This window comes from Malaya genurostris, chromosome 2, assembly GCF_030247185.1.
Source record: "Malaya genurostris strain Urasoe2022 chromosome 2, Malgen_1.1, whole genome shotgun sequence".
NCBI classification, from domain to species: Eukaryota; Metazoa; Arthropoda; class Insecta; order Diptera; family Culicidae; genus Malaya; species Malaya genurostris.
The window spans coordinates 255,759,044-255,785,947 of record NC_080571.1 but is presented as its reverse complement, the minus strand read 5'-3'; the positions used below and the strand labels follow the sequence as shown (position 1 = coordinate 255,785,947).

The 26,904-nt window shown below is 37.9% G+C and overlaps 2 protein-coding genes across 3 annotated transcripts; one reads left to right on the top strand and one right to left on the bottom strand.

Moving 5' to 3' along the window:
* LOC131429588 (interferon-inducible double-stranded RNA-dependent protein kinase activator A homolog) lies at positions 1 to 10,726 on the bottom strand. 2 transcript variants are annotated; one of them, XM_058593808.1, is made up of 7 exons: positions 10,561 to 10,726; positions 9,844 to 10,164; positions 9,660 to 9,783; positions 9,289 to 9,586; positions 8,661 to 8,804; positions 1,588 to 1,853; positions 1 to 1,523 (listed from the first exon to the last, which is right to left on the bottom strand). In XM_058593808.1, exons 1-6 carry the CDS (start codon positions 10,577 to 10,579, stop codon positions 1,605 to 1,607), a joined length of 1,155 nt encoding a protein of 384 aa, XP_058449791.1. In that variant the 5' UTR covers positions 10,580 to 10,726; the 3' UTR covers positions 1 to 1,523; positions 1,588 to 1,604. The 2 variants fall into 2 exon arrangements, with proteins under 2 accessions (XP_058449791.1, XP_058449792.1); XM_058593809.1 differs by lacking the exon at positions 8,661 to 8,804.
* A 2,034-nt stretch (positions 10,727 to 12,760) lies between these two features.
* On the top strand, positions 12,761 to 26,392 carry LOC131429587 (brefeldin A-inhibited guanine nucleotide-exchange protein 1). The gene is made up of 3 exons (XM_058593807.1): positions 12,761 to 13,407; positions 20,098 to 25,049; positions 25,119 to 26,392. Exons 1-3 carry the CDS (start codon positions 13,260 to 13,262, stop codon positions 25,278 to 25,280), a joined length of 5,262 nt encoding a protein of 1,753 aa, XP_058449790.1. The 5' UTR covers positions 12,761 to 13,259; the 3' UTR covers positions 25,281 to 26,392.
* Positions 26,393 to 26,904: the final 512 nt, after the last annotated feature.

Below are 26,904 nucleotides of genomic sequence, written 5' to 3'. Positions count from 1 at the left end.
TTTCGTATTGTGAATGATTTCTCGTATTTTTTTATTGGATTCACTCATTACAACCTCTATACTTTGCATTAAAATAATGCCCATTTTCCTTCAAATATGGGACTTTTATCCTTCATGTTTGCTTTTTGCTTGCTTCGTTTATTATTTTGCTTGATTAGATGCTTGACAAAATCCCATTAATTGTAATAAATATATCGTGATTGACTGTATGTAGTATGTGTTTCTCTTAATTTTGCTCGATCTAAAAATTGGATTAAGGACAGCAAATACATTCATGTTCATTGTTCAATCATATGAAAAAGCGTGTACATGTGAGTGTATTAAAAATAAATTTCCAATGATAAAATTAAACCAATTACACTACCATTATAAGATTTCAAACGACAGATAAGAATGTTGTTAAGTTAGTTGCGTAATAGACGATTAGATAAACGTGTATGTTGTATTTTTTTGGAAAATAAAACCCACTAATTCTATGCAAAGTATAGCTTGTATATTGATGCATGCAAGGACTGCATCCATGTTCCACTTCTTGCTAGTAGGAAGGGACTTCGCATACACATTTGTATGTTGGCTTCAATACGTACACATTTTTGCTTCCGATATTTGAGATGAAATAATTTCAGTTAAATTTTGTTGTTGTCTTCTAATCATTTTTCTTTGCTTGATCATATTATTCTGTGTATATTTTCATGCGGGTTTCTATTATACTATACACATAAATAACTCGAATGTCTCGTCAGTTCCGGACTACTCATTCTGTCGTGATTCAATTTAATTGTGTTATACCATTCAATTATAGATTAAGATTTTAATAATAATTGCAGAAGAAGAATATCCAATGCAATGACAAACGCAATGCCTTTTTGCGTATAGCTAAGTATAATTCAAACTTGCGTTTAATATTTAAATACTTGATAGCGATACTAGTTATTTATGTATTTAGTTAATTAGTGTCAGCAAACATTAGTTTGAGTCTACGTAATACCATTGAAAAAAAAGAACTGGAGCCAATTGAAACAAGTCTTAACCTCTAAAGTGTATATAATTGAAAAAAAAATCGTTCAAACAAATAAAAATAATGTAGAAACACAACAATCACACTATTTGCTGAATACGTTCAGCCGTACATATGCAAATCGAAGATTACAAAAATTCCAAATAAAAAACTCAATTTATGAGAATTGTTTCGACAAATACACAAAGTAAAAATGTGTTTAAAAAATATTGACGCCGTTAGATGGCGTGTCAGTTGATCTAGCACTTTCAACGTGTGCGTCGTGCGGGGACATTCGCCAGCTGACACCAGCAAGCTCCCAAACATTTCCGTGGCTCAAACATGTGTCGATGATGGCTGCCCATCGTGTCCACACTGCATACAATATTGACTTTTAGAATTTGATCTAGGAATAAACAGAGGGATTGAACACTGTCGCAGAGTATCTAGTTTTTGTTGTGACTCCTGCTGACTACCACTATAATACCGACAGCAACATCATCGACCGAACACTTGGAACATTTAGCTGAAAGATGAAAAGTGGCTGAGAGAGACAATGACAAATAACGATTGACTGTCGATTTTCTTACCCATCACACACACATACTTAGGTCTTGGTCATTATCTTGAGATACTCCAGTGAGTTGCGCGCAGCTGCCGATTGAGCCTCCTTAGCCGTGGCACCGCTACCATGGCACACCGCAACCGGTAGCGTGGACAGTTGCACCAAGCACTGAAAGCGACCGCTCATCGTTTTCTCGTCGATATCTACGTAGGTCACCTCGAACCGCTGCTCGGAAGCAATGTCATGAAGCATCTGTACGAAATCGACGTTTTTATCATTTAGACAAGTGGTCTGTGGAGAAAGAAACGGGTCACTGTTAGGGGATTGTCACTTTTAGTTAGCATAGGTAAATTATAAACGCATGAACCCACCACTCAGTTGTTGTTGTTGTTGTCGTTTATTAGCGGCTTTAACCACGTTTGGGTCGTTCACCGCACCACCCACCACTCAGTCATCCATGAAATCTATTCAAATTTTTACCACCCACTTATTTATTTTAGGACAATCAATCTTCAAAGAAATGTAGGTAAACTGCACAGTACTACCTTAATTCTTCCTCAAGCGATAATTTATTTAGTGACTGATTCACGTGTAAAAAAACGTTTCGTCGATTATAGTTTTCTTTCATATTCAAGAACTTTTTAATTAGAACATTCTAGTGAATTACTAAGCTAACGATAATACTCCAAACAGGTAAAACACGAAGTTCAATTCAACGGTGCATCCGGAGCATTATCCTTATGAGTAAGACGATCAACATTCACGTAACTTACTTGTGTTAGGTTTTGAATCTCTTCACACAAAGAATCAGATAGTCCCGAGAGATGAAATACCACAAGATAAGAATATCCGAGGCAGAACTTAAAATTATCACGCATTTTCATTTAAAGAAACCATTCCAACAACCTCATTTTCAATATTTTACTGTCTCATTCGTAAATGACCGACATCAGAACAAACGAAGAGAGACGAAGCATTTTCGTTTCTCATTGAAAAAATGAGAGAGAATAATTGCCAACGTCACTCTTTCCTCTATGACAAGACGAAACCAAACTAACGTCTGCAGGGAGCATCAACAGAATTTGAATTCTCATTCTTTCATCAATGTATTGAAAATCTGTGACGCTTGGCTATAAAAAGTGACTTAAATATGACAAATCGAAGTAATTACATCTCAGAACCTCTTTGAAAACCAAAACTACTACAAATTCGAGCACCAACAGGTAAACGTAATTGTGAAACTTTTTTCTGTCATTTTCGATTCTCAAAGTTTCGGTTGAATACCGACACTGCATACTAGAGTAAAGAGTAAATGAAAGAAATAACTACTGTTCCGCTTATGTCATTGACTGGACATGGATCTCGTTCTCACAGTTTGCGAGCGAAGCTGAGAGTGACATTTATTTCTCGTCATTTTCGTCTATTTTTAAAATGACTTTTATTAGCTCTGATCCGAGGTCTAGTCAACTTAGAAGCATATGCCCATATGGAGAAGCAGCGTCACATCTGTGATATATTTTTACTCTTTTTACCCGTTTCGCTAAAAGACAGATTATACTGAGAAAAATGTGTAAGCTTTCGGCATAGTGAACCTGAACCTAAGTCCTAATTTATGCGCCCTCGTCTTTTGTCGAAACCTCTCGTTGTCATTCGTTTGACATTCGACAAACACAATGAAATGATATTGTAATTTCCACTGTTGGCTAGAAAAGATTACCATGCCATAAGATAACGACAAGATGCCGCAAAGATAGTGAAACTGTCATTCGCATCGATTCAACCCCCTCGAGACCACAAGCCAGAAAAAAATATTTTTTAAATTGACCGTTACAATGGGAAATTTCTATTAGCGAAATAATTATTAAGTAAACTTCAATCATAATAAATTCATTTTGATAATGCGTATGAGATCTGCCATCGGCTACAACTTGCACGAATTTTTTTAACCGTGTGTTATTTATAGTTATTTTGTGCTTAGTATTTTTCCACTGTAAAATGTTGGTCGTCTTTGACAGATATACATTTGTGGATGCTTTCAATGAACAATGAAATAACACTTGTCGTTAAGGAATATTACCAGTTGAAACTGCAATGAATCCACCAGCCGATTAATTTTTCTTGTGGCTCTAATGCTAATTAATTTCAATACAACGGACAGCGAAGGGGTTAAAACAACTGTCCAATACTCTGGCAGAGATGCCGGGTGAAATTTTGGGCGTTTACGTACTAGAAATGCTCCTATCAGAGCTCAAAATTTGAAAGTTTGACGAAAAAAACCAAACAAAAACCCTACAGTAATAGCCAAAGTCATTAAATTGAACGATTTTTTATAAACACTTCGAAAATCTGCAAAAAAACTCTGCTTAAGGGCTGAGGACAGTACCGTAAAGTGGTAGGTTTTTTGCTATTTTCCCGTTTCAAATTAAATTTTCTTGGAAACGGTGCAGAATATAGAAAAACCCACCTGACAATGTCTTCGAAATTTAGTTGAGAATATTCTGTGAAATTTTCAGAATGATTCATTGAGTTTAGCGGTCGTGTAGTATTTTTTTCTGACTGAAGAACTGCTGAAAATTGGAACGCTCGGAAATGCATACCTCTGCTTGTTTATCGAATATCTCGGCCTTGAAGGCTTGTATCATAAATGTACCGTGACAAAGTCTAGATAATTTAGTTTAGATGCGATAAGTACATAAAAACACATATGTTATCACGATAAAAATAAAGTCTTTTTTCTGTGAAACAAAGTCAGTTTCAATGCATCCACCATTTTTTTCGCTTTGGTTTCCTGATAGCATTCTGAAAAAGGAGAGAGAAATAAAATTGGCTCGACAAGGCTGCCAAACACACAGACATTCAATCTTTGTGAAAGTTGAATATTTTTTCATTGTTCATTGGAATCCATGTAATGTCCAACCCATACGATAGATTAATGTGATAAAACTTCTCATCAAAATAATAAAATGTATGCTGGCAACCCGGTACAGTTTGCTCATATACGAGAGAGTACAAGAGAAATACGATGCGCAAAGGGAATTGAGCGAGCCACGTGGTCGATTTAAAACTCAACACGTGGCCCTCTGTCCTCAGACCTTAATTGCAAAGTCTGCTAACAAACAAAATTGCAAATTTACATACCAATCTGCTCGAAAGCATGGTTATTGTGTAATTTACACTGGCGGTTAACAAATATTGCGATGCGACAAGATAGCGACAAAAGTGCGCAAAGATAGCGAAACTGTCATTCGTATCGATTTAACCCCTTCGAGACCACAAACCAGAATTTTTTTCTAATCGACCGTTAAATGTGAATGTTTTTATAACCAGAATAATGTAACAATGATACTTTGTATTAATCGACGTCTTTGTCTTCAAAACTTTGTGCTTCACTCAAATATTAACTATAAAAATAAACTACTATAAAACATTATAATCGCCTACTCAAAACATTCAGTCGTCTTTGACAGATACATACTTGTTGATGCTTTAACAAACAAATAATTCTTGTTGCTAGAGAAAAATTCCTTTTAAATTAGTAATTGCCATCAAATGATTTATGATATAAAATTGCTGTAAGCTTCAGTACAACAGACACCGAAGGGGTTAAAATAACTGTCCAACTCCTGGCAGAGATGCCAGGTAATATTTTCACGTCTGCGTACTAGAAATCCTCAAATATACGAGGGACATCACAGTGAAGTTCGGTGGCAAAAAAGGTTACTAATACACTACAATTTTTTTAATGCACATATGACAGCTTTCCCAATCAGTACAGTGAACCAAACAACTCAAAATATATGGAATATACACTGCACGGAAAAATAGGCTGTAAATACGGTTTAGAATTGCAATCTGATACTAACTCGGAGAAGAACACATTGTATTATGAAAATCTTTATTTATATAAATGTGTGTGAAATTTACACGCAGAACTAAACAAAATAATCTTGATGCTAATTGCAGAATTTTACCAATATTTCCGAATTAAGTTTTAAAATTTCTTGATTTGAAAAATAATTCCATTTGTATTCATGTTTGCTGTGATAGAAATACACAATATCAGGTTACATAATAAATAAATAAATACTTCAAAACAAGATAATTTAGTATGAAAAAACGTAACTTGTAATTCGTCTCAACGAGAGCTATAATAGTAATAAGTATAACTTTTTCTTATGCTTACTATATTGCACTTATCATACTATTTAATAACATTTTTTCAGTGCTAAGCAAATTTTCTATTTGTAGAATTTTGGAACGGTTCATCTGTTAGGTGAAATTGAACTACTTTTTAGAAAATAAATATCAAAATTCGAATTTTGACCTAATGTTTAAACTATTCGTAAAACAGCAAGGGTCAGATCGCTTAATTCATAGACAATTTATAAAAATGACAATTTTCTTTTACATTCTACCTTTCCCTGAGAGAACAGATAATGTGCAGTTAATTTAAATTCAATGTCATGAACGCAATGAAAAAAATATCGTAATCAAAGTAACTTGAAATACACCGTTAATTTCATTTTAATTTTGTTGATATATTCTATATATCAGAAGTGATCTGCCAAAGATCGCTATAGGTCTCGTCTTTTCAGCACTATTTGTAACATTCACGAGCAAAGTTGAATACTGTTTTATAACTCTTGAAAGAGAAGACGTCAGGTCTAAAAAAGCGTAATTCTACAATATTTATAGGCGATATTCACTTTCATCTAAAAAACATTCTTAAATATAAAAAAGTGCACACCTCTATGTTGGCATCATGCTCAATTATCTTTGACATTTCACTTCTACACTGAAAAAAATCCACACGTTAACCTTATGTGAAAAGCATGTAGATTCCAAAAATGGCTTTGTCATCGGAGTTTACGTGATCTTCTTAACAACCATCGGATCATGATTGAATATGAAATGAACCATATGTCAGAATATGTGATTTTAGGATAAATAATTGCTCATTGATTTTATCGAAGTCTAGCTAATTTTTATTATACTTTCAGATCTAATATTAGTACCAAGCAGAAGTATAATTTATATGCAAATGTACCATTTATTGAGATTACTGAATGGCTCTACGAAATTAATCCTCAACAACTTATTTGCATGACCAATTGGTATTACGCGAAATCTGTGCACCAAAAATATGAAAATGAAAAACAATTCAATTTTGTTTTTTTCTACAGTGGAGTTAAAAAAGCAAAATCTCTAGATTTTGTTCCAGCACATCAATCTTCTAAAAGGGATTTATTAATTTTTAAAGTGAACCTGAAACTAAGTCCTAATTTATGCGCTCTCTTATTTGGTCGAAACTTCTTGTTGTCATTTGTTTGACATTTAACAACCACAATAAAATGGTACTACAACGTAAATCTTCCAACTGACCCACTCTCTGATATCTGGCGGACACGAGACAACAAAATTTACTGGCCGCAGAACTGCATACTGTCGCTAACTGAATGAAAAGGCTCTCTTCAAATACTGCGTCATTACACGTTTACATTCAACAAGGCGGCACTAAGGAGAGAGAAAAAACAGGCTCGACCGCAAAATTGCACACAGTGCGAATTCCAAGAATACTACCACTAGTATTTCCATGAAACAAAAACTACAAAGAAACAAATTTTTACGGTTATTGTTCCACCGGTTTAAGTGACGGTTTACAATATTTAATATACCTTACCCCATAACTCCAGTAGTCCGGAAGTCGGATCCGGATGAAATTCGTGAATTCCGTATGAGCCCGTAAGACCTTTTATTTGACTCTAAGTTTGTGGAAATCGGTCAAACCACACTGAGCAGAGTGAGTGAGATCAATTTTGAAATATGTGACCACAATTTCCGGTGCTTCCGACCGATAACCAGGATAGCCGAAATCGTTTTGTATAGTTGTACACTGATAATGGCTATCAATTTGTGTTTTTAATCCGGTTTAGCAAAATTTTGCGTTTGAACATTTTGGAACTAATTTTTCTGCAGTATTGACTCTTAGAATCGAAGCAAAAATATTGCATCCGATTTTATTCACAGTTCACAGAAAAAATATTTGAATTCGAAGCAGAATATTTTTAAATTTAAAATCTTTTTTTTTCTGTACTTTTTGAGTAATACATAACGTCAATTTGAAAGAACACGGTTTTGATAAAACATTGTTTAAAGTTTGCGGTCGAGGAAAAAAGGAATGTACGGGAGTTGGATGCTAATCGACTCCACCAGACTCGTAGAGTAAATCCTCCGCTTCAATAAAATATTCGTTTTCGATTAGTTGCAAGGCTCCCTACCAATACTTCTTTCTGCTGTCACTGTGCCGTCGGTCAGTACGACGTTTTTGGACCGTCTTCGGGTACTACGATTCGAAATAACTTCCGACTATCAGTAAAATTTGTTTATGTAATATTCAGATTCATATCTAGTAACAACTGTACATAGCGAAATAACGAAAATTAAAATCTAATCTAATTTTTTACCTTGTCTGAAAATTTCTTCGACCCGCCGCTAAAATTTATCACCTACCATCGGAACAAAACCTGAAATTAGTTGCCGTTTAGGTAAGGGTGGAGACACAGCAAATAAAAGCCCGAGGACAAGCACGGTCGGTCTCAACACCCGATCATTCCCACGCTTAGCCAAACTCCGGGCCCCCTGAAGCGGTTATGGCCGGCAACTAATAAAAGGGGGGTCGATCTGGGGGCCTTCCCAGCACGCTTAGCATTGTGACCAATGATAAACGTTTGGCTCGGGGGCATTCATATATTTCTTCTTTGCAGCGGAGCCAAATTAACGCTGCAGAGAGCTGCAATACGAGTAACTTCTATCAACTCGTATTGCTCCTCGTTGGACAGTTCAGATGGTTCAGTAAAAGAGTAATATTTATTGGACAATAGTTAGCATCAGTTTTAAGTAAACGAATGACACAACTCAAATTCTCTTCAGTATTTTGAATGGTGGAACAGGTTGATTAAAATATTCTCGAAGCCTTTTCCCCAACGCCTCACAGTTGCTTTCAGCTTGATCCTGAGAGATACACAATTAACATTCTCGTGATTGACAATCGGCATTGTTCGGCATGGTAAGAAGCAAAACATAAAAAGTATCACATACCTGCAGTTGGCGCAAAGTTTCACCACTGCGCGCCTTCAAGCCCTTGTGAAACTGCGAAACCTTCTGACCGTGTCCCGTAGTCAGACTGGGTATTCGAGCGTCTTTCAATCCGGCATACCGTCCGGAAATAGTTGCGGCCTTCAGCTAGAATACAGAAAAAGCACACAATTTGTTTATGATTGAACACAACTGGCAACATCAATTATTCGAACCGTTCGTATTGTGTTTTTGTTTGGACTGGGAAAGAATTTGGTAATCTTTCACTAAAATTACAAATTGTGTGACTTTTGCTATATTCAAACATAAGGACTTGTCAAAAATTTGCAGTTTATCAAATCGTAACAATTTGTGGTTGAATAAGTCTAATTAAAAATGCAATATTAGGAAAGATTCCAAAATACTTTCTTCCAATCATGACAAGGAACAACAAACGGGAAACTTCCATCGAACAATAATTTAATATGTGTAACTTAATTAAACATCACGAAACAGCGGTTTTCCCGATGTTGGATCAAAGTTACAATTCAATAACAATTATCCGAATTGTTACTGAAACAGCCTCAAAGCTCAACCAACAGTCATGGAAAATCTAAACGTGTTAGGAAATTGTCAATTTATCCAAACTTACCTCCTCGTTGCCTTCCTCGTCAAGCATTTGCACGATTTGGTTGGGCTCCAACGGTTGATCCTGCAGTCTTTGCCACATTCGCTGGGCAGCCTGTCGTTTGGCGATTTTCTTGCTTTTACCTTTGCCTACCTCGCGGTACTTCAATACCGAACAGGCAATAGTAAACTGCCGTTCGTGCGGCAGACCAACTTCCATTTCCGTTTCGTAGGTTGGTGGTGGCCAACGCCGTGCCATGCACATTTCCTGAAGCCACCCGATGGGATTACCAGTCGGTTCCTCGTCGCCGTCGACGGTTTGCCTGCCAAATCGAAAACATTCGTTAATTTATTTATTCATTAGACTATCTCAAACTGCGTATATCGGAAACATACTCCAATGTTTTGACGTTCAAACTTCCTACCGGCGGATCACTGAGTGATATTCCGGTCAATTTGTCAATTAATGCCTTCGCAGCGGCATGTTTTGCTTCTTTCTTCGACTTTCCGGTGCCCATAGCTGAAAATTTAATAGTTTCATCAGACGGTGTAGGAGAACTAAAACGCTAACAAATCATACCATCTTTATCCTGATAAGACACTCGATAACGGAACGTGGGTTCATGAACCGCTCCCTCTACCTGCATTAAGTCGTACTGTGGTGTGATTCCCCGACGACTCAGTAGTTCCTGTAACAGCGATATCGGTGTCTTCATATTGTTGGACCCCGTTAGTTCCGTTTTGAGAGCTTCTTCGATTGGAAGAGCATCTTGAGTTCCTACGTTGGATTTTTTCACACCACGCGACTGACGTTTTGGTTGGCCCGTTGGCTGACCAACTGGTGGGTTTTCACCAGAAATTATTCCGTTCAAATCTTCCGCTGGTGGTAAATCCATTTTTTCTATTTAAAAGAGTTAACATTATAGCATTTTTCTTTTCTTCACAATCTATGATATCGACTATCAGTTGATTTAGAATTTTGTTTAAAAGAACCTATGACTTCAACCATCGCAGAATTTATCTAGCTTTAATTTTGATAACCATGTTTGTCAAACATCCAAAATACGTCATAATTATCTTTGAATCAGTTGATAAATACAACATATACCCCCTTACTTAAAATCAAGAAAAGCATAGACGGTGAAGGCGAGACAATACATGCACAATATTTTCAATTTATCAATATCGGGGTACTAGCACTAGCGCTGCCTAAAATGAAAATCGTTCCGGTTCCGCCATGATGTGATATCGCCAGTCACATATCGAAATTAGATCTTTTCCTCGCAGCTCTACTTACCTGATGATTGTTTTTTCATACAATTGCGAGATTAATGATCAAGCTGCGATTCTGAGCTAAAATCTTTCTTCAACAAATAACACTAAATCATCAATTTTCCTAACACTCTTGATTTGATCGCCGAAAGAAAATTCTCTGGCAATTCAATTAAGGACAGTGTATGAAAAATGACAGGCCGAATGTTTAGTCATCAGGGATGCCAAGTATAATTTTATAATTTGAAAAAAATGTTTTAGGCAGTCGCCTAAAAGCATTCGCTTTTATAGAAGTATAAAGTTTTGTTTGTTTGGTAAGTTACGAAGATTGGAATTTTGAAATATTTTCATTGATATCAGTAGAAAACACAAATATCTGAAAATGATTTGAACAGAAAATTCTATGAAAATCTTTAAATTCATCAATGAATCTGTAAAAGAGGCATGCCTGCCACTCTCTCAAAAAAGGATAATGACCTACATTTTTGAACTTTTTTAATTCTGCATGTACGCACATTTTTAGTACAAAACATAATACGCCTTCCCAGTTAATCTTGACGAGCCGCCGAGGGCCATTTGCATCAGCTGCGTGAGTCTAACACGCAAAGCGTGTGATCCCAAAGCGTGTGATAAGTGCACTCAGAAAATAATTCACGTTACTTCTACCTGAAAACATATATGATTCTCATCCACAGAACTTTTCACGTACATTCTATTGGATAGGTAGATAGAATGAACCGGACTATTCATATATCATGCATCTTATTCAACACGTAAATAATATATTACTTGCAAGGTAGAAGTTACGAGCTTTCATGTAAATTTCAACTGATTCTCACATAATGATTACAGGAGGCGAATATCTATTTTGAACATAGGAAATTCACATACACATTCACATGCACTCACACGAAACAATATCAAGCTCGCGTGATATCAAAATTAAATCCTAGTTAGCGAAATATTTTTGTGCAGAATTCCGTGGAAGTGGAATCCAGTATGAATTTTTACCAATTTTACGATTTACCCACTTGTACGCGGTGGGCAGATTACCGTGCATTTTAACTAATATTTTTGATTTAGTGATAATTAAAATGATATGCCCATTGGCCAATCCTATTGCATCAAGACGCCAATCCCATTCGGATGCAGTTGGTAGTTGCAATATAACCCACATTGTATCTCCGATGGACTAAGAATCAACTTCTTACTCGACTGCTCGTTTTTTAAGAGCTCGATTTCTATAACGCAATTGGTTTGTGTCTTGTCCATAGCTGAAATATTTCAAACGATTTGCTTTTAGTCTTGTTAGGACGTAGAGCCGCCTTGAGCTAGTTTTAAATATTATTATCATCTAACGGGGAAAAACAGATTAGAAAACTGACATGCAAATTCATTGAAAACCGCGAAAATGTACTACAAGTCTATGTGTTTGTTTACTGTTGAATTTGTTTGAAATATAGGACTGTAAGTGAAGGCATTGGTGGCCACGTACACTGGAGCATGCTTAGTTCTTCTAGTCAATTAGGCTTTCTCTTCGTGTGTTTTTAGATGCAGGGTAGTTGAATTGACAGAACAATTTTTCCGAATAGAAGTGAGCTACGGATTCGGGTCCCGTTTCAGCGGTAACATTCTCGCGGTTTTCATTGCATAGTTGCATTCGTATATCGCGGCGAATATCGATCAGAATCGGTTGTGATGCAGGAGTCCGCATTGATTCGGAATTCATACTGGATTCACATGGAATTCTGAAAGAAACATTTTCGCCCCTTGGATATTATTCGAATTTTATTTCGAATTTGTAATGTGGGTTGGATTCATGGAATAATTTGATTTTAACAATATTTTATGGCGTTTTCGTTTTTAATTTGCACTACACCGGTGCAGTGCTACACTGAGGCATGAATAAACGAACAAAAATGACGAAAACATAAACAGTAACCATTGACTACAATTAACGATTCCATTGCACAGAGCTACACCAAACTTTTGATGAGTGCTACACCAGTGGTATCGGTGCAGAAAAAGTGTATCACTGGTGTAGTGCAATTGGTAAAAACGAACGGTTTAGGTGCAGCTTTCGCTACACCGGTGTAGTGCAATTTAAAAACGAAAACTGTACTGTTTCAAACTCTTTTCGTCTTTTTATCTGTACAGATTTTGTTCCTGTACTAAAAAATGACAGTAATGTCATATTGACATTTTTCCATTACGTGCCCACAAAATAGAAAAAAAGAAAGAGAGAATGGTGAAACTACTAGTGCTTAGCGAAAAATCCATTTTCTGCTAATAAGAATCTTTTTATCGTGTCGCGGCAGTGATAATTCATTGTCTCATATTCTTCGCTACACCAAAGCGATCGATTTTCTACCGTGATAAGTGGATTGCGTGCGTTATCACAATTTTTCCAAGGTTATAACTCGAGTGAGCAGTTCCCGTCCTGCTTCCCTGCGGTGCATTCTATAGAAATTTTCGCTACTATCCCGTGCTCAGAGGAGATAAAACAGAATCTCTTACGTTATTGGTAAAATTGCAATGGTCAGTGAATGATTTTCGAAGAAACGTTGCTAAAACAATTTGCACGTAATGTGCGAATGGCACCTATTGCAGAATGATCATTCAAATGCAATTCAATACAGTGAAAAAACAATAACTTTTATTTAAAAGTGAGTATACGATTCATCCGGTCTGCCTAGGAATCCATAGGTTACCTGGTACAAAACTATGCCAACACCTAGTAATACCATCAGTAGCAGCAGTATCAAAACGAAAGAAATGTTTATCGTCCGTGCCCTGGAGAAGATTCTCAGTGATAAGGACATCAAACGGTCCCATCATTCGCAACTCAAACGAGCCTGCGATGCGGCGCTGGGTAAGTGTATTACTTCAAGTGATTTACACCAGAAAAGGGAAACGTAGTTATTAGTCATGATTGGTGTGCTATATAGGTTTGTGAATAATTGAAATTGATGGCTATCGATTTTTCTGATATTGTCTGTACCAAATCGATAGTCTAGGAGGGGTACAATAACTACGTAATCGATGACGTTTTATGGGTTGATGATGATATGTTAGGTCTTACCATATGTTTCCGATTTTTGCTCTATATTTTATTGCTATTCAATCGGTGTTGCAAACCATAACAATTGTTTTGTTAACAGTTAACAGTTGTATCGGTTCTATTATGCTGGACATAAGCAAGAAATGATAGATCAGCTTTCGGTTGCTAGTCGTCTTTCTTCGTTTATAGAACTCAAGATGAATCACAATATTTGACAATTCGAAACGTAAAAGGATATGATTTAAGTGAAGGATGAGAATCACAATAAAAAATGAACTAAATCAGCTTATAATGCCCTAGATGAGCACAAGTAAAACAAAACGTATAAATATTTCTTTAAATGTGCATTCGAAATGCACAACCGTTGTAAATCTGCCGTGCGTGGGTGTTTAAAGATAGAGGTGAAAAGTAGTATTGCAGTAAACATAGTTTGGCAATTGTGCACTGATGCTGTTATAGTCACGCGAAAACTCGAATCGAATGCACTTATTTTCATCTTACCCGTTGAGTCAATGCATCGAACAGCGACAGCAGGTTTCGGCCCAGTCTGAGAAAATGAAGTGAGTTTTAAAGTTTGTTGGCATTCAAAATGCCTTACTCTTCTCTTTACGGGGCCTAGTGTCAATTAAAAAAAATGCAAAACTAACAGCGTTACCTTTTTCTGTCACAATTTTGAAAGCTTAAAACTCAGTCAATTGTTTATGGATTAAATTCATAATTTAACTGGCAATTGATTCGGAAACATTTAATTTAAACACGTATGGTAACGTCGTTTCAAATTTCAATATGCACCCACGGTTTTCACGAGTCAATCACAATGTGCAATAATGATGCCATCCTCTTGATTCCTCTTACACGGCAGAGTACGGTAAACAAAAAATCGAGCATTTCAAATCGAGTAAAGTCTTATTTTTTTTATCGTAGTGATGATATTCTGATCGATAATTTGTGGGGAAGTGTGGGAAAGGGTACTGAATAAACAATAAGTTAGTAATATCCAAATTTTTGTTAGTCATTCTTCTTCAATGTTTTGGTATTTGCAGAAGGATGCTGATCACAGTTACATGACGTCATAGCAGGGGCTGGTTTGAATCGTTGCTTCACACATCGCATTCTATTCAGTAGCAGTTCTGCTTCGGTCGGCATAGGAAAGCTTCGTATCATGAATGAAAAAATGAAGCATCGTTCTGCGCCGTATGAACTTTCGCACAAAGTAGAATCTATGTATGAAGAGTGATTTTTTTACTGGTATCTTTTTGGCGACACTGTTTTTGACCGATTACGCGTGAATTGTGTTTTGTGTTATTGTCAAGCTTGTTCAGTTTGGTCTATAATGTTATCATGAATCGTCGTTTTGTCTAGAATTTAATCATGAATGGAGGAAGATCCACTTTTTAATCGAAAAACTGTGTTCAGCAACGAAGCTCATTTCGTGTTCAATGGATACGTCAACAAGTGAAAGTTAGGTGTGAATTATGGGCCGGTGACATTATTCGTGAAATACCGGCCGATATATTGGAGACAGTGTGCAAAAATTGGACCTTGCGCATTGGCCATCTTCAAACATTAAATTATATTGATCGTTCTATCGATTCCAATGAAGATTGCATCATTTTTTTTCAAAATTTTTTTGTTTATTTTTTGAAAATCAAATCCTATACTTCTTAAAAAAAACACCCTTTATTACTATGACTTTTATAAGTATTACTAAAGGCATCCCGAATAAACTTAATACTGTATCTTAGACAAAAATAAGAATGAAGTCAGTTCCGTTTCCGGAATCTTTGACATCCATTTCCCATACTTTCGAAACCGAGTTTTAGTCACGAACAATTTTAAAATTATTTGGCTGATTCGTAGGACTTTATTCATTTTCACGTCGGATCGGGAAGAAATTCAACATGGGATATTGATTTTTTTTTGGATCTTGTAGAGCTGTGTCGAATGGTATATAACACTATGGATCTCCGAGGGTCCGTTTGAAAGTCGAGATTTTCAGCAGTTCTACATCCTTTCTATAGAGAAAGGCAAAACTTTATTTTGACTTCTCAATTGTTCTTTTTCATTTAAACAATCTATATAAGATTAATTTTTAAGCGAACTAAGCTTATAAAAACTTATACAGATGTACTGATGTTTCCTTCTTAATCTGATGAAAATTCATCTGTTATTTCAAAAGTCCGTGAAAATTGCAGACACTCTTAAATACCTAAAAGACACAAATTTGTTTGTCCTCTGAACATTAAGGTGAAATGAAGTCCCAAAAATGCGCGCAAAAATTGTACCACTTGAGCTGAACGAATCATCGCACGAAGCATAACAAGCAAAACCGACACATAGAAACCAGAAATATTTTCAGTGATTGAGCGCAGTGGGCTTACCAAACGTTTTGTTGGCTTGTAAAAGAGACTCTTATAGATTCGTAGTGAATTTGTGAATATTTCACAATTTGAGTATATCCTAATTCGATCTTTATTGTTATTGATTACTATTACACTAGAACTATGAACCATTAGTATTTATAATTAACTAACATGAGGCTATATGTGTATATATCGACTAACATGTTAACAATTTATATGCCTGAGTTTAGTAGCAAGCATAGATTCTCCTTCTAGAGAACGATTGAGAACAAGAATTTCAAGTATTTTCAGTATCTTTACCAGTACCAAATAGTAATTCACCGCATGAGATCGAATTTGAATTTGATTATCGATTAAAAAACTGTTGTAATAAGAAATTGTGGCCATTCACTAGACAACGAAAATGTACCAAATTAATACATTTTCTACAAACGTATATATTTTTTAATTGTGATTCTGGCACCAGGTTATATGATTGTTATATATACCAATTTTATAAATGAACGATAATACTTGGATTGTATTCATTTCATTCAGTAGTCTGTGTAGAACATTTATAGTTTGGTTATAATCTAAAGTGATATCTATTATATGATATTACATAACAAAGCAACATCAATTCATTGAGCTGAACAGAATTTGAAATTACTAGTATTTTAAAAGTCAGTTACTTTAGAAAATGAACGATTTCTTATAATACTAATTTTACTGGGTTCAACAAAAAACCCAATGCATAAACTCGTGTTATTTTTTATAAATAAAATTTGCTCTCGTTATAACGCTACCGAACCCACTGTTCATTTCTCACACCACCACCATAGGAAACAACTGCGCGCAAGCAATGCAAAAAATGATGAAAAGTTTATGAAATTCACTTGTAACTTTTTCAGTTATCTGTATTTTCGGCTAAAGTTTTATGATTTTGAGGAGTTGCCTTTTTGGATTCTTTGTGAAAGTTTGCTTCAAACGCTATTATTCACATGTAAAATCAACCCCTTGGAACGAAATAGTAACCGTTTATACATTTAAAAACCTGTTTTAATTCACCTACACACTTAAATTTTTTAGTTGAGTCTCGGCAAAAATATGCCGAGATTCGCACAGCCGAGTAATCAGCAATCATCTCGGCAAAAATAAAATTACTGAGCGTCTCGGCACCCTCAAATTTGACAAACGTCAAATATTGCCGAAATCGTCAGCATAAGATTTACTGTTTGCTCAGTGAAACGTTCACTGAATATTCGGCAATCCAATAAAACGAAAAAATGAAAAAATAAATTACCGAATCATCAGTAATTAGAAATCAAGTCAATTAATTTTGTTTGTAATTTCTCAACATTATAAACACGCCATTCAGTATCAAAAATTCATTTTATTAACACTTAAAGGAGGCTTACAAATTTGTTGCCAGTACTGCTTAAAACCTCTACCTGAAAACATGTAGCATTAAAAAAGCGGCGTTTCCAGATGCGACCACCTTGAGTCGAGCTGGAAATATGAAAATAAAAATATATTGATTTTTGGCTTACAAAAATGTTCAATATTTAATGAGGCATATACGGTATTGTTCAAAAAATAAACTTACTTTGATCTATTGAATTATTCCATGCATTGGGTTATTTTTTCGCATATCCCCCAAAGTTTTGTCTCGAGGACGCTTTGAGCCCCGTGTTGGGTGTTTTTCCCTTATAATCGCGAGTGCTCTGATAAAGTCGCTTTTTATAAAGCGAAACATGTCACTATATTTATTCAATATTTTTACTTGCAAGTGGTTCTACGCTTCTTCGAAGATTATCCATTTTTTCACTCGAGAATTTCATTAGAAAATAATCGCACAATGCGAAGCGAAAATGTAACGCAGCAATAAATGACAGCTGTCGTGCTGAATCTCGGCAACAGCTAGCGCATATTCCGAAATTTCGGCAAACGTCTCTGCTGATGTCGGCATATCTGTTGTTTACTGATAAATTCAGCAAGCAATTATGCCAAATTTCGGCAAAGTGAAGCATTTTACCGAAATATCAGTGAATGCATTTAACGAAGTTCAGAAACATGCGTATTAATTACTGAGCAATCAGCAAATTTACGTGTTGCTGATCAGTTTCGGCATTTTATTATGCCGAGCTCAAGAAATGGTTTTAAGTGTGTAGTGGTGTAATGATGCCTTTCTCATGTTACTCATAACATCATAAATATTATTGAAGAATTCTCAAAAACAACTGTTCGTTGAATATAAATAGGAAAGTTTGTTCAGACTCCATCAAACAAACTCTACAAATCCTGTTTATCCTGTAGTGCCGGAACCGGAAGTAGTATCCACAACAAATTTAGGAATTCCGTATGAAACTGTAGGAAAAGTCCTTTGAACCTATATGTTTGTGAAAATCGATTTAGCCATCTTGAAGGAAAGTGAGTGAGATCCTGTTTGCAGTTTTTAGTCACCATTTCCAATTTTTCCGAAACCGTATTCAGATGAACGGAATAGCCGAAGTTGATTGCCAGCAACAAATATGACCTCCAAATTGGAACAGTTTTGAACATAGTTAAACCTATACTTACTATCTCATGCTCTATTTCGATTAAACCAATAATCAATAATAATAATATTATTATTATTATTATAACTACACCACCGGCACGGCATTACTACACTACCGACAGGGAAAATTGCATATTTTTCAAACAAACTTCAATTCTTTGACATTCTTTTATTTTTTCTATATCATTCATTTTACCTCGGCTTTACATACTTCTATTCTTTCCGTCGCACTAATCATAAAATAGCTAAAATTTTTATCAACCGCAGCATCGTCTTTTACCAATATCACACACTAGCAGCAGACATCCGTAACCGTTTTGTTTTCTTTATAGCGTGTACGAAATAGAACAAAGCACGCATCGTTCGTTTTGTGTTTTCTTCTTCCACGTTGCACGTACCGGTGTTGTACATATTGTCATTCTATATGGAGATTTGAAAAATTCGACACTCATCGCCCTGACTCAATCGTGCAAACCACTTTGATAAACTGGTTGCACTGCATATATGAATACTTAGATCTATGACATACGTACCAAATAAAATGTACGCAATACACAAATTACCAACACAAGTTAACTTGGTTTACTCTTGATCCTTAAAGATAATATGAGCTTTAATTCATTTTTAGGTGATTTAAATCAAGATTTGTGAAAATCGGCTCAAGCATCGCAGAGAAATCGAAGTGCTTCCGGAACAGTAAAAAGGGGGACCAGCAGTGCCGAATTAAGTTTTTATGTCCACAAACTAACAAGCTCTGCAAACTAGAAGAAATTATCAGACAGTTTATGGGAGTTGTACCTGTTTTTGACCATTGCACGTGCAAAATATTAATGAAATTGGTAATTTTCCACTTATAACGCTTTAGTTCCGGAAGTCAGATCCGGATAAAATGTTCTAGAAATTTTTAGGAAACTATAAGACCTTTTATTTTATTCTTAGTTTATAAAAATCGGTTTTGCCATCTCTAAAAAAAGTGAGTGCATATTTTTTCCTTTTTTTGGTACATATCATCCTATATCTCCGGAACCGGAAGTAGGATCGGGATGAAATTCAATAGCAGGCCAATGGTACAATGAGACCTTGCATTTTAATCTTAGTTTGTGAAAATCGGTTCAGCCATCTCTGAGTGCATATTTTTGTTACATACATACACACAGACATTTGCTTAGTTCGTCGAACGGAGTCGAATAGTATATGACATTCGGCCCTCCAGGCCTCGATTAAAAAGTCGGTTTTCACAGTGATTGCATAGCCTTTCTATATGAGAAAGGCAAAAACCAATTACAGCTCGGCAGAGCAAAATTCTGAAAAAACCTAGTTTTGATCAATTTAATTGCGAAGACTTAAATGTTTTTGTTTTTTTTTTTTCAAAATTCTGTCTAGTTTTTGTTATTCGACCGTATGTTGAGTTGTATTATGCAAATAAGTCTTCACTAAACAAAACATTTCCTAGCTGTCGAAGTTACAACATACGAACTCGGACGAAAAGTGCTGGAAATGATCGTATATTTTCGACGACGAATACCGAAACAAAATTTCTAGTGCCAGAGATAATCCAAACCGCTAATCACAATTCCTTTTTGTTTCCCCACCTTCCAGAGGACATCAAGGTAGAGCTGAAGGAGGCTGGCCAGAGCGAGCAGAATGGAGAAGTTACGGTTTCATCGGCTGCTCTGCCGCTACCGAAGAGTGATTCGGCCAACATCATCAATGCCGAGAAGTACTTCCTACCATTCGAGTTGGCCTGCCAGAGTAAGACACCACGGATCGTAGTGACAGCGCTGGACTGTTTGCAGAAATTGATCGCCTATGGGCACTTGACGGGCAATATTCCGGATTCTTCGAATCCGGGAAAATTTCTGATCGACCGAATTGTAACTACGATTTGCAACTGCTTCATGGGTCCCCAAACGGACGAAGGAGTACAGTTGCAGATTATTAAGGCGCTGTTGACGGTGGTTACCTCACAGTACGTGGAAGTGCACGAGGGCACCGTTCTGCAAGGTGTCCGAACCTGCTACGATATCTATCTATCGAGTAAGAATCTGATTAATCAAACCACCGCGAGGGCAACTTTGACACAGATGTTAAACGTAATTTTCACACGAATGGAAAATCAAGCGTACGAGTATCTAGCCAATGGAACGATAGTCTCCTCGGTTGGGACAGCAAGTGTTGGACAGGATGAATCAGCTGAAAAATCGACAGTTGAGGTTGTGGAAGAAAAACATCCGGATTATGACATGGTACGGGCAATCGTTGATGAGATGGTGGACAATGTGATAGCCGTCGCCACTGCTGCAGTAACTGCGGAAGAAGTAAGCAGACAAACGTCCTTGAATCCCGAAGGTGAACTCGATACTAATAGCATCGGAGGTGTTTCCGTTGGAGGGACGGACAGTGCTTCAATCGCTAGAGTTCCGTCACAGGAAAGTATGGAAGTAGCTAGTGAAAATGACAGCATCGTAACGGCAAAGTTTACACACATTCTACAAAAGGATGCGTTTCTGGTATTTAGAGCTCTCTGCAAACTTTCGATGAAACCACTTCCGGATGGACATCCCGATCCGAAGTCGCACGAGCTACGTTCAAAGATTCTATCGTTGCATCTATTGTTGTCGATCCTGCAGAACGCGGGACCAGTGTTTCGTTCCAATGAAATGTTCATTATGGCGATCAAACAGTACTTGTGTGTGGCTTTATCAAAGAACGGTGGCAGTTCTGTGCCGGAGGTATTCGAATTGTCTCTTTCGATATTTGTGGCACTCTTGTCCAATTTCAAGACCCATTTGAAGAAACAGATAGAAGTGTTTTTCAAGGAAATTTTCCTCAACATCTTGGAAGCAACCAGTTCATCGTTCGAACACAAATGGATGGTCATACAGGCGTTGACCAGAATTTGCGCCGATGCTCAGAGTGTAGTGGATATCTACGTTAATTACGATTGTGATTTTTCGGCTGCCAATCTTTTCGAGCGATTGGTCAATGATCTGTCGAAGATTGCTCAGGGAAGACAGGCGTTGGAGCTGGGCACATCGGTGAATCAGGAGAAATCCATGCGAATTCGTGGACTAGAGTGTGTGGTTTCGATACTGAAATGTATGGTAGAGTGGAGCAAGGATTTGTATGTGAATCCGAACTCGCAAACCACTCTGGGGGATCCTCCACCACCACCAGCGATTATCGGTGTCTCCAGGAGCTCTGAGGAAGTGCACGATCCTTTCAAGTCACACGGAGGGTCGAGTTTAAGCATCAATTCTGTCGAGAGCACCAATACTTCTGGTGGAAATCGAGAGGTATTGGATCTTCCTGAAGAATTGGAAGAACGAAAACAGAGGAAGGAAGTTATGGAAACTGGGATCGATATGTTTAACCGGAAACCGAAGAAAGGAATACAGTTCCTGCAGGAAAGATCTCTGTTGGGGGTAACGGTTGAAGACGTAGCCAAGTGGCTACACGACGAAGAAAGACTGGACAAAACCCAGGTCGGGGATTATTTGGGCGAGAATGACGAGCAAAGTAAGGCTGTGATGTGCGCCTATATTGATGATATGAACTTCTCCGAATTGGACATCGTAGCAGCGCTGCGATACTTTCTGGAAGGCTTCCGTCTTCCAGGAGAGGCACAAAAGATTGATCGGTTGATGGAGAAGTTTGCCAGCAGATACTGTGATTGTAATCCGAATAACACTTTGTTCGCATCAGCTGACACGGTTTACGTGCTGGCGTTTTCAGTGATCATGCTTACCACGGATCTTCATTCTCCCCAGGTGAAACACAAAATGACTAAAGAACAGTACATCAAAATGAACCGAGGCATTAGCGATAATAAGGACCTTCCCGAAGAGTACCTTTCTCAGATCTACGATGAAATAGCTGGGCACGAGATTAAAATGAAGAACACAATAGCCAGCAAACCTGGCAAGCAGATCATTGTTAACGAGAAGAAGCGTAAGTTGCTGTGGAACGTTGAAATGGAGGCTCTCTCAACGACGGCTAAAAATTTAATGGAATCGGTTTCGCACGTGAAAGCCCCCTTTACATCAGCCAAACATTTAGAACACGTCAGACCTATGTTCAAGATGGCCTGGACTTCGTTTCTGGCGGCATTCTCGGTCGGTTTGCAGGATTGTGATGATCAGGAAATTGCTAGTCTCTGTTTGGATGGAATTCGTTGTGCTATTCGTATCACTTGTATTTTCCACATGACACTGGAAAGAGACGCCTACGTCCAAGCGCTAGCTCGTTTCACTCTACTAACCGCAAATTCGCCGATTAATGAGATGAAGGCCAAAAATATCGATACTATTAAAACATTAATCATGGTGGCTCACACCGATGGAAACTATCTTGGTTCCAGTTGGTTGGATATAGTGAAATGCATTTCTCACCTGGAGTTGGCTCAGCTTATCGGAACTGGTGTCCGTCCGGAGTTCCTATCAGGTTCGGCATCGCATCGGGACGCCCTAGATCCGTCGGCTAAGGAACACATTGGCGAGACCAGCTCTCAGAGCATAGTAGTAGCTGTGGATCGAATTTTCACCGGTTCAATCCGGTTAGATGGAGATGCAATCGTAGATTTCGTTAAAGCTTTGTGCCAAGTTTCGTTGGATGAACTGACCCGTCCGCAACCGAGGATGTTTTCCTTGCAGAAGATTGTTGAAATTTCATACTACAACATGGGCCGTATCCGTTTGCAGTGGTCCAGGATATGGCAAATTTTGGGCGAACACTTCAACGCCGTTGGTTGCAATAGCAACGAGGAAATAGCTTTCTTCGCTCTGGATTCTCTTCGGCAGCTTTCGATGAAGTTCATCGAAAAGGGAGAGTTTACCAATTTCCGCTTCCAGAAAGACTTTTTGCGGCCTTTTGAACACATAATGAAGAAAAACAGTTCTCCGGCAATTCGTGATATGGTGGTGCGTTGCGTTGCACAAATGGTCAACTCCCAGGCTCACAATATCAAATCCGGTTGGAAAAACATATTCTCGGTATTTCACCTGGCTGCCGGAGATCACGATGAAGCAATCGTCGAAATGGCCTTCCTTACGACTGGAAAAATTATTACTGAACTGTACCAATCCCAGTTCCCCATAATGATCGATTCATTCCAGGATGCAGTCAAGTGTCTTTCGGAGTTTGCCTGCAATGCCAAATTTCCCGACACTAGCATGGAAGCGATACGACTGGTCAGAACGTGTGCTCTGTGCGTGAACGATTCTCCGAACCTGTTTGCAGAGCATGCCGGCATGGAGAATGACGTATCCGTATCGGAAGAGGACCGCGTGTGGGTACGTGGATGGTTCCCGATGCTGTTCTCACTTTCATGCGTGGTGAATCGATGCAAGCTGGACGTTAGAACACGGGGCCTAACGGTTCTGTTCGAAATCGTCAAAACCCACGGTGATGCCTTCAAAGCCAACTGGTGGCGAGATTTGTTTAACATTCTGTTTAGAATCTTTGATAACATGAAACTTCCCGAGCACCACACGGAAAAGGCCGAATGGATGACAACCACCTGCAACCATGCGCTGTATGCCATCATAGATGTGTTTACTCAATACTTCGACATTCTCGGACCAATGCTGCTGAAAGATCTCTACTGTCAGTTGCACTGGTGCGTACAGCAGAACAATGAACAGCTCGCTCGTTCTGGAACCAACTGCTTGGAGAATCTGGTAATCTCCAATGGCCTAAAGTTCACCGAGGAAACATGGGATAAAACCTGCAAATGTATGTTGGACATCTTCAACAGTACTCTCCCGAATGAACTGCTTTATTGGAAACCAGATCCCAATCCTCAAAGCTACCAAAACGCTCTTCAGTTTCCTCAAAACGGTGACATCCCTCGACATGGTATCCTGAAACGGTCTCCATCGCAACACTCCGTCTACAGCCAATCGGATTTGCAAGAACACACTCCGAAAGCAACGGATGTAAACAACACATCGGTACTGTTCTCCAACCTGTTAATCAAGTGTGTCGTTCAGTTGGAACTTATTCAAACGATCGATAACATAATCTTCTTTCCGGCCACCTCCCGGAAAGAGGACGCCGAAACACTTGCCCAAGCGGCAGCAGAACTGTCTTACAGTGGCGGATCCAGCGTGGGAAGCAGTTCCGCTCTGAACCATTCACATTCTACTGAGGAATGCCAACGGGAAGAACAGGGAATGTACAGTTATTTGAACACGCCTCATCTGCTGCAACTGATCGATTGTCTTCTGCAAAGCCATCGGTTTGCGAAAAAGTTCAACTCAAACCACGAACAGCGCAACTTGCTGTGGAAGGCAGGATTCAAAGGTTCGCTGAAACCAAATCTGCTGAAACAAGAAACACAATCGCTGGCCTGTGTACTGCGGATACTGTTCAAGATGTACAGCGACGAAAGCCGCCGACGTGACTGGCAGGATATCGAGAAAAGACTGATAGCAGTCTGCACGGAAGCTTTGGACTATTTTCTACAGCTGCAAAGTGAACCGCACCGTGATGCGTGGACATCGCTTTTGCTGCTCGTCTTGACGCGGTTGTTGAAGATGCCTGATTCGAGGGTGAGTTTCTGTTTCAAGTGACGTTAATTATCTGCTAATTTGAATCTCATATCTTTGCCTTTGCTGCAGTTTGCCGCCCACATATCCAGCTACTACGTGCTTATGTGTGATCTGATGTGTTTCGATATGAAACCGGAACTACGGACCGTCCTTCGGCGAGTATTTCTGCGCATCAGCCCGGTGTTCGGTATCACCAGCCCTACCAGCACCGCCGGCAACAGTGCCACATAGTATCTGCGAAACCGTGGCGCTTTCATGCTGACCATTCCAACAGCAGCCCATCAACAGCCGCTTCCAAATCAAAAGTGTCCGTGCCGTGCCTATTCACCAGTAGATCAGTAGCAAGCTAAAACCCTTCTTAGTTATATCTGCAGTATGGCCGCCGACAACGGAGATTGTAGTCATTTTTTGTAAATATATTGCGGATTCAACTGGTGGGCTACTACGGATGCCGTTGGTGTGAAGCAAACATTCAAGTAAAGAAAATGTGGTTGTAGTCACTTGGTACTATTCTTATCTTTTGTCTGTGTTGAACATGTTATGTTAATTGAGAAATAATTTTAGAGCAATATTTTTTTTATACTGTACTAAATTATTACCCTCTATATCTGTGGTACTGATGTTCACAGGAAACCCAATCGTTCCTTCATCGCGTGCCGCTGTTAGTGAAAAATTCAAATGACAAAATTTTTATAAAGTAAAATAAAAGAGGAAAAATCGAATGTAATTTTTTTTTGTTACAGGCTATCTATAACTAGCGATTGATTTGACGGAAAAATCAACCCGTTTAGTAGAATAAATCTTTCATCATACCGAGGCAGTGTCAAAACTCCACATCGGTAAACAAAATCAAAATAGGAGTTCAACTTACAATTGCAATAGAACTAGCTGCTGTAGATCTTACTTTTGATTGCCGTCGAAAATCGACACAAAATTATAAATCTACTGAAACACTATGAATTCTAGAAGTAGAATGAGAGTGGACCGCATAAGTTATAGAACATAGAAAAATTAACTAAAGCAAATGGTAAAAATTAGAGTGGCTAGTATAAAAAATAAAACTTCATTAGGTCAGGATGTGTTACTGATAGAGGAAAATAATTGCTACTTGGAGCGTACGTACGCGAACGGCACCGCTTACAAATTTACCCACTAATATTCTTTTGTTCGTTTTGTGGAATGCAAAAAAGACACAATGAGTAAACACTAAGCAAATAGAGGAGAATGAGAGTATTTCTGTTGTGAAACATTTATGATAGCGATTATACAGTATATTATACATCTACAAGCATAATAGATATCATGAAATAAAGATATAAATATAATCTGTAGTGTATTATGGATATGCTTCTGGTAAGCGACAAATTCATTCCAATTCCGAATGGCAAAATTTTGATTGAACGAATCAAAACGCAGTAAAAGTTTGGTCATTACTTACCTCACCTGTCGGTCTAGTCTAGTGCTGTATCTAGCAAAATGTATTTGGTGATACTTCGTAACTCACCCTCCACTTTGATCGAATCACCATGCTCGCTGTGCTCCTCTTTTTCTTGTGCCTATCGGATTAGATTCAAGAATCATTTTCACTGGATTGCCGTCCGACATCCTAATGACATGCCCAGCCCATCGCAGCCAAATACACGAACTCGCATAAATAGAACAGAAAAAAACTGAACCACCTTAATATCATCGCCGTCTATCAATATCAATGTGGAAGACGTACACCCCTATTCTGTACGTCGATCGATTCGAAATATTCCGATCGAATGTGCAATTTCCATTCTGCATTCCGTTCGAGATGGGTTTGAACTCGAATATCATTCGTTCGAGCTGTTCAATTTTCGAACATTACTCG

Excerpts from the sequence above, each read along its gene's own strand:
- LOC131429588 (XM_058593808.1), bottom strand. Across the intron at positions 9,784-9,843 it reads GTCTTATCAGGATAAAGATG|CTATGGGCACCGGAAAGTCG; the intron begins GTATGATTTGTT and ends TTAAATTTTCAG. Across the intron at positions 8,805-9,288 it reads ACGAGGAAGGCAACGAGGAG|CTGAAGGCCGCAACTATTTC; the intron begins GTAAGTTTGGAT and ends TCTGTATTCTAG.
- LOC131429587 (XM_058593807.1), top strand. The coding sequence starts at position 13,260 with ATGCCAACACCTAGTAATACCATCAGTAGCAGCAGTATCAAAACGAAA. Across the intron at positions 13,408-20,097 it reads AGCCTGCGATGCGGCGCTGG|AGGACATCAAGGTAGAGCTG; the intron begins GTAAGTGTATTA and ends CCCACCTTCCAG. Across the intron at positions 25,050-25,118 it reads TGAAGATGCCTGATTCGAGG|TTTGCCGCCCACATATCCAG; the intron begins GTGAGTTTCTGT and ends CCTTTGCTGCAG.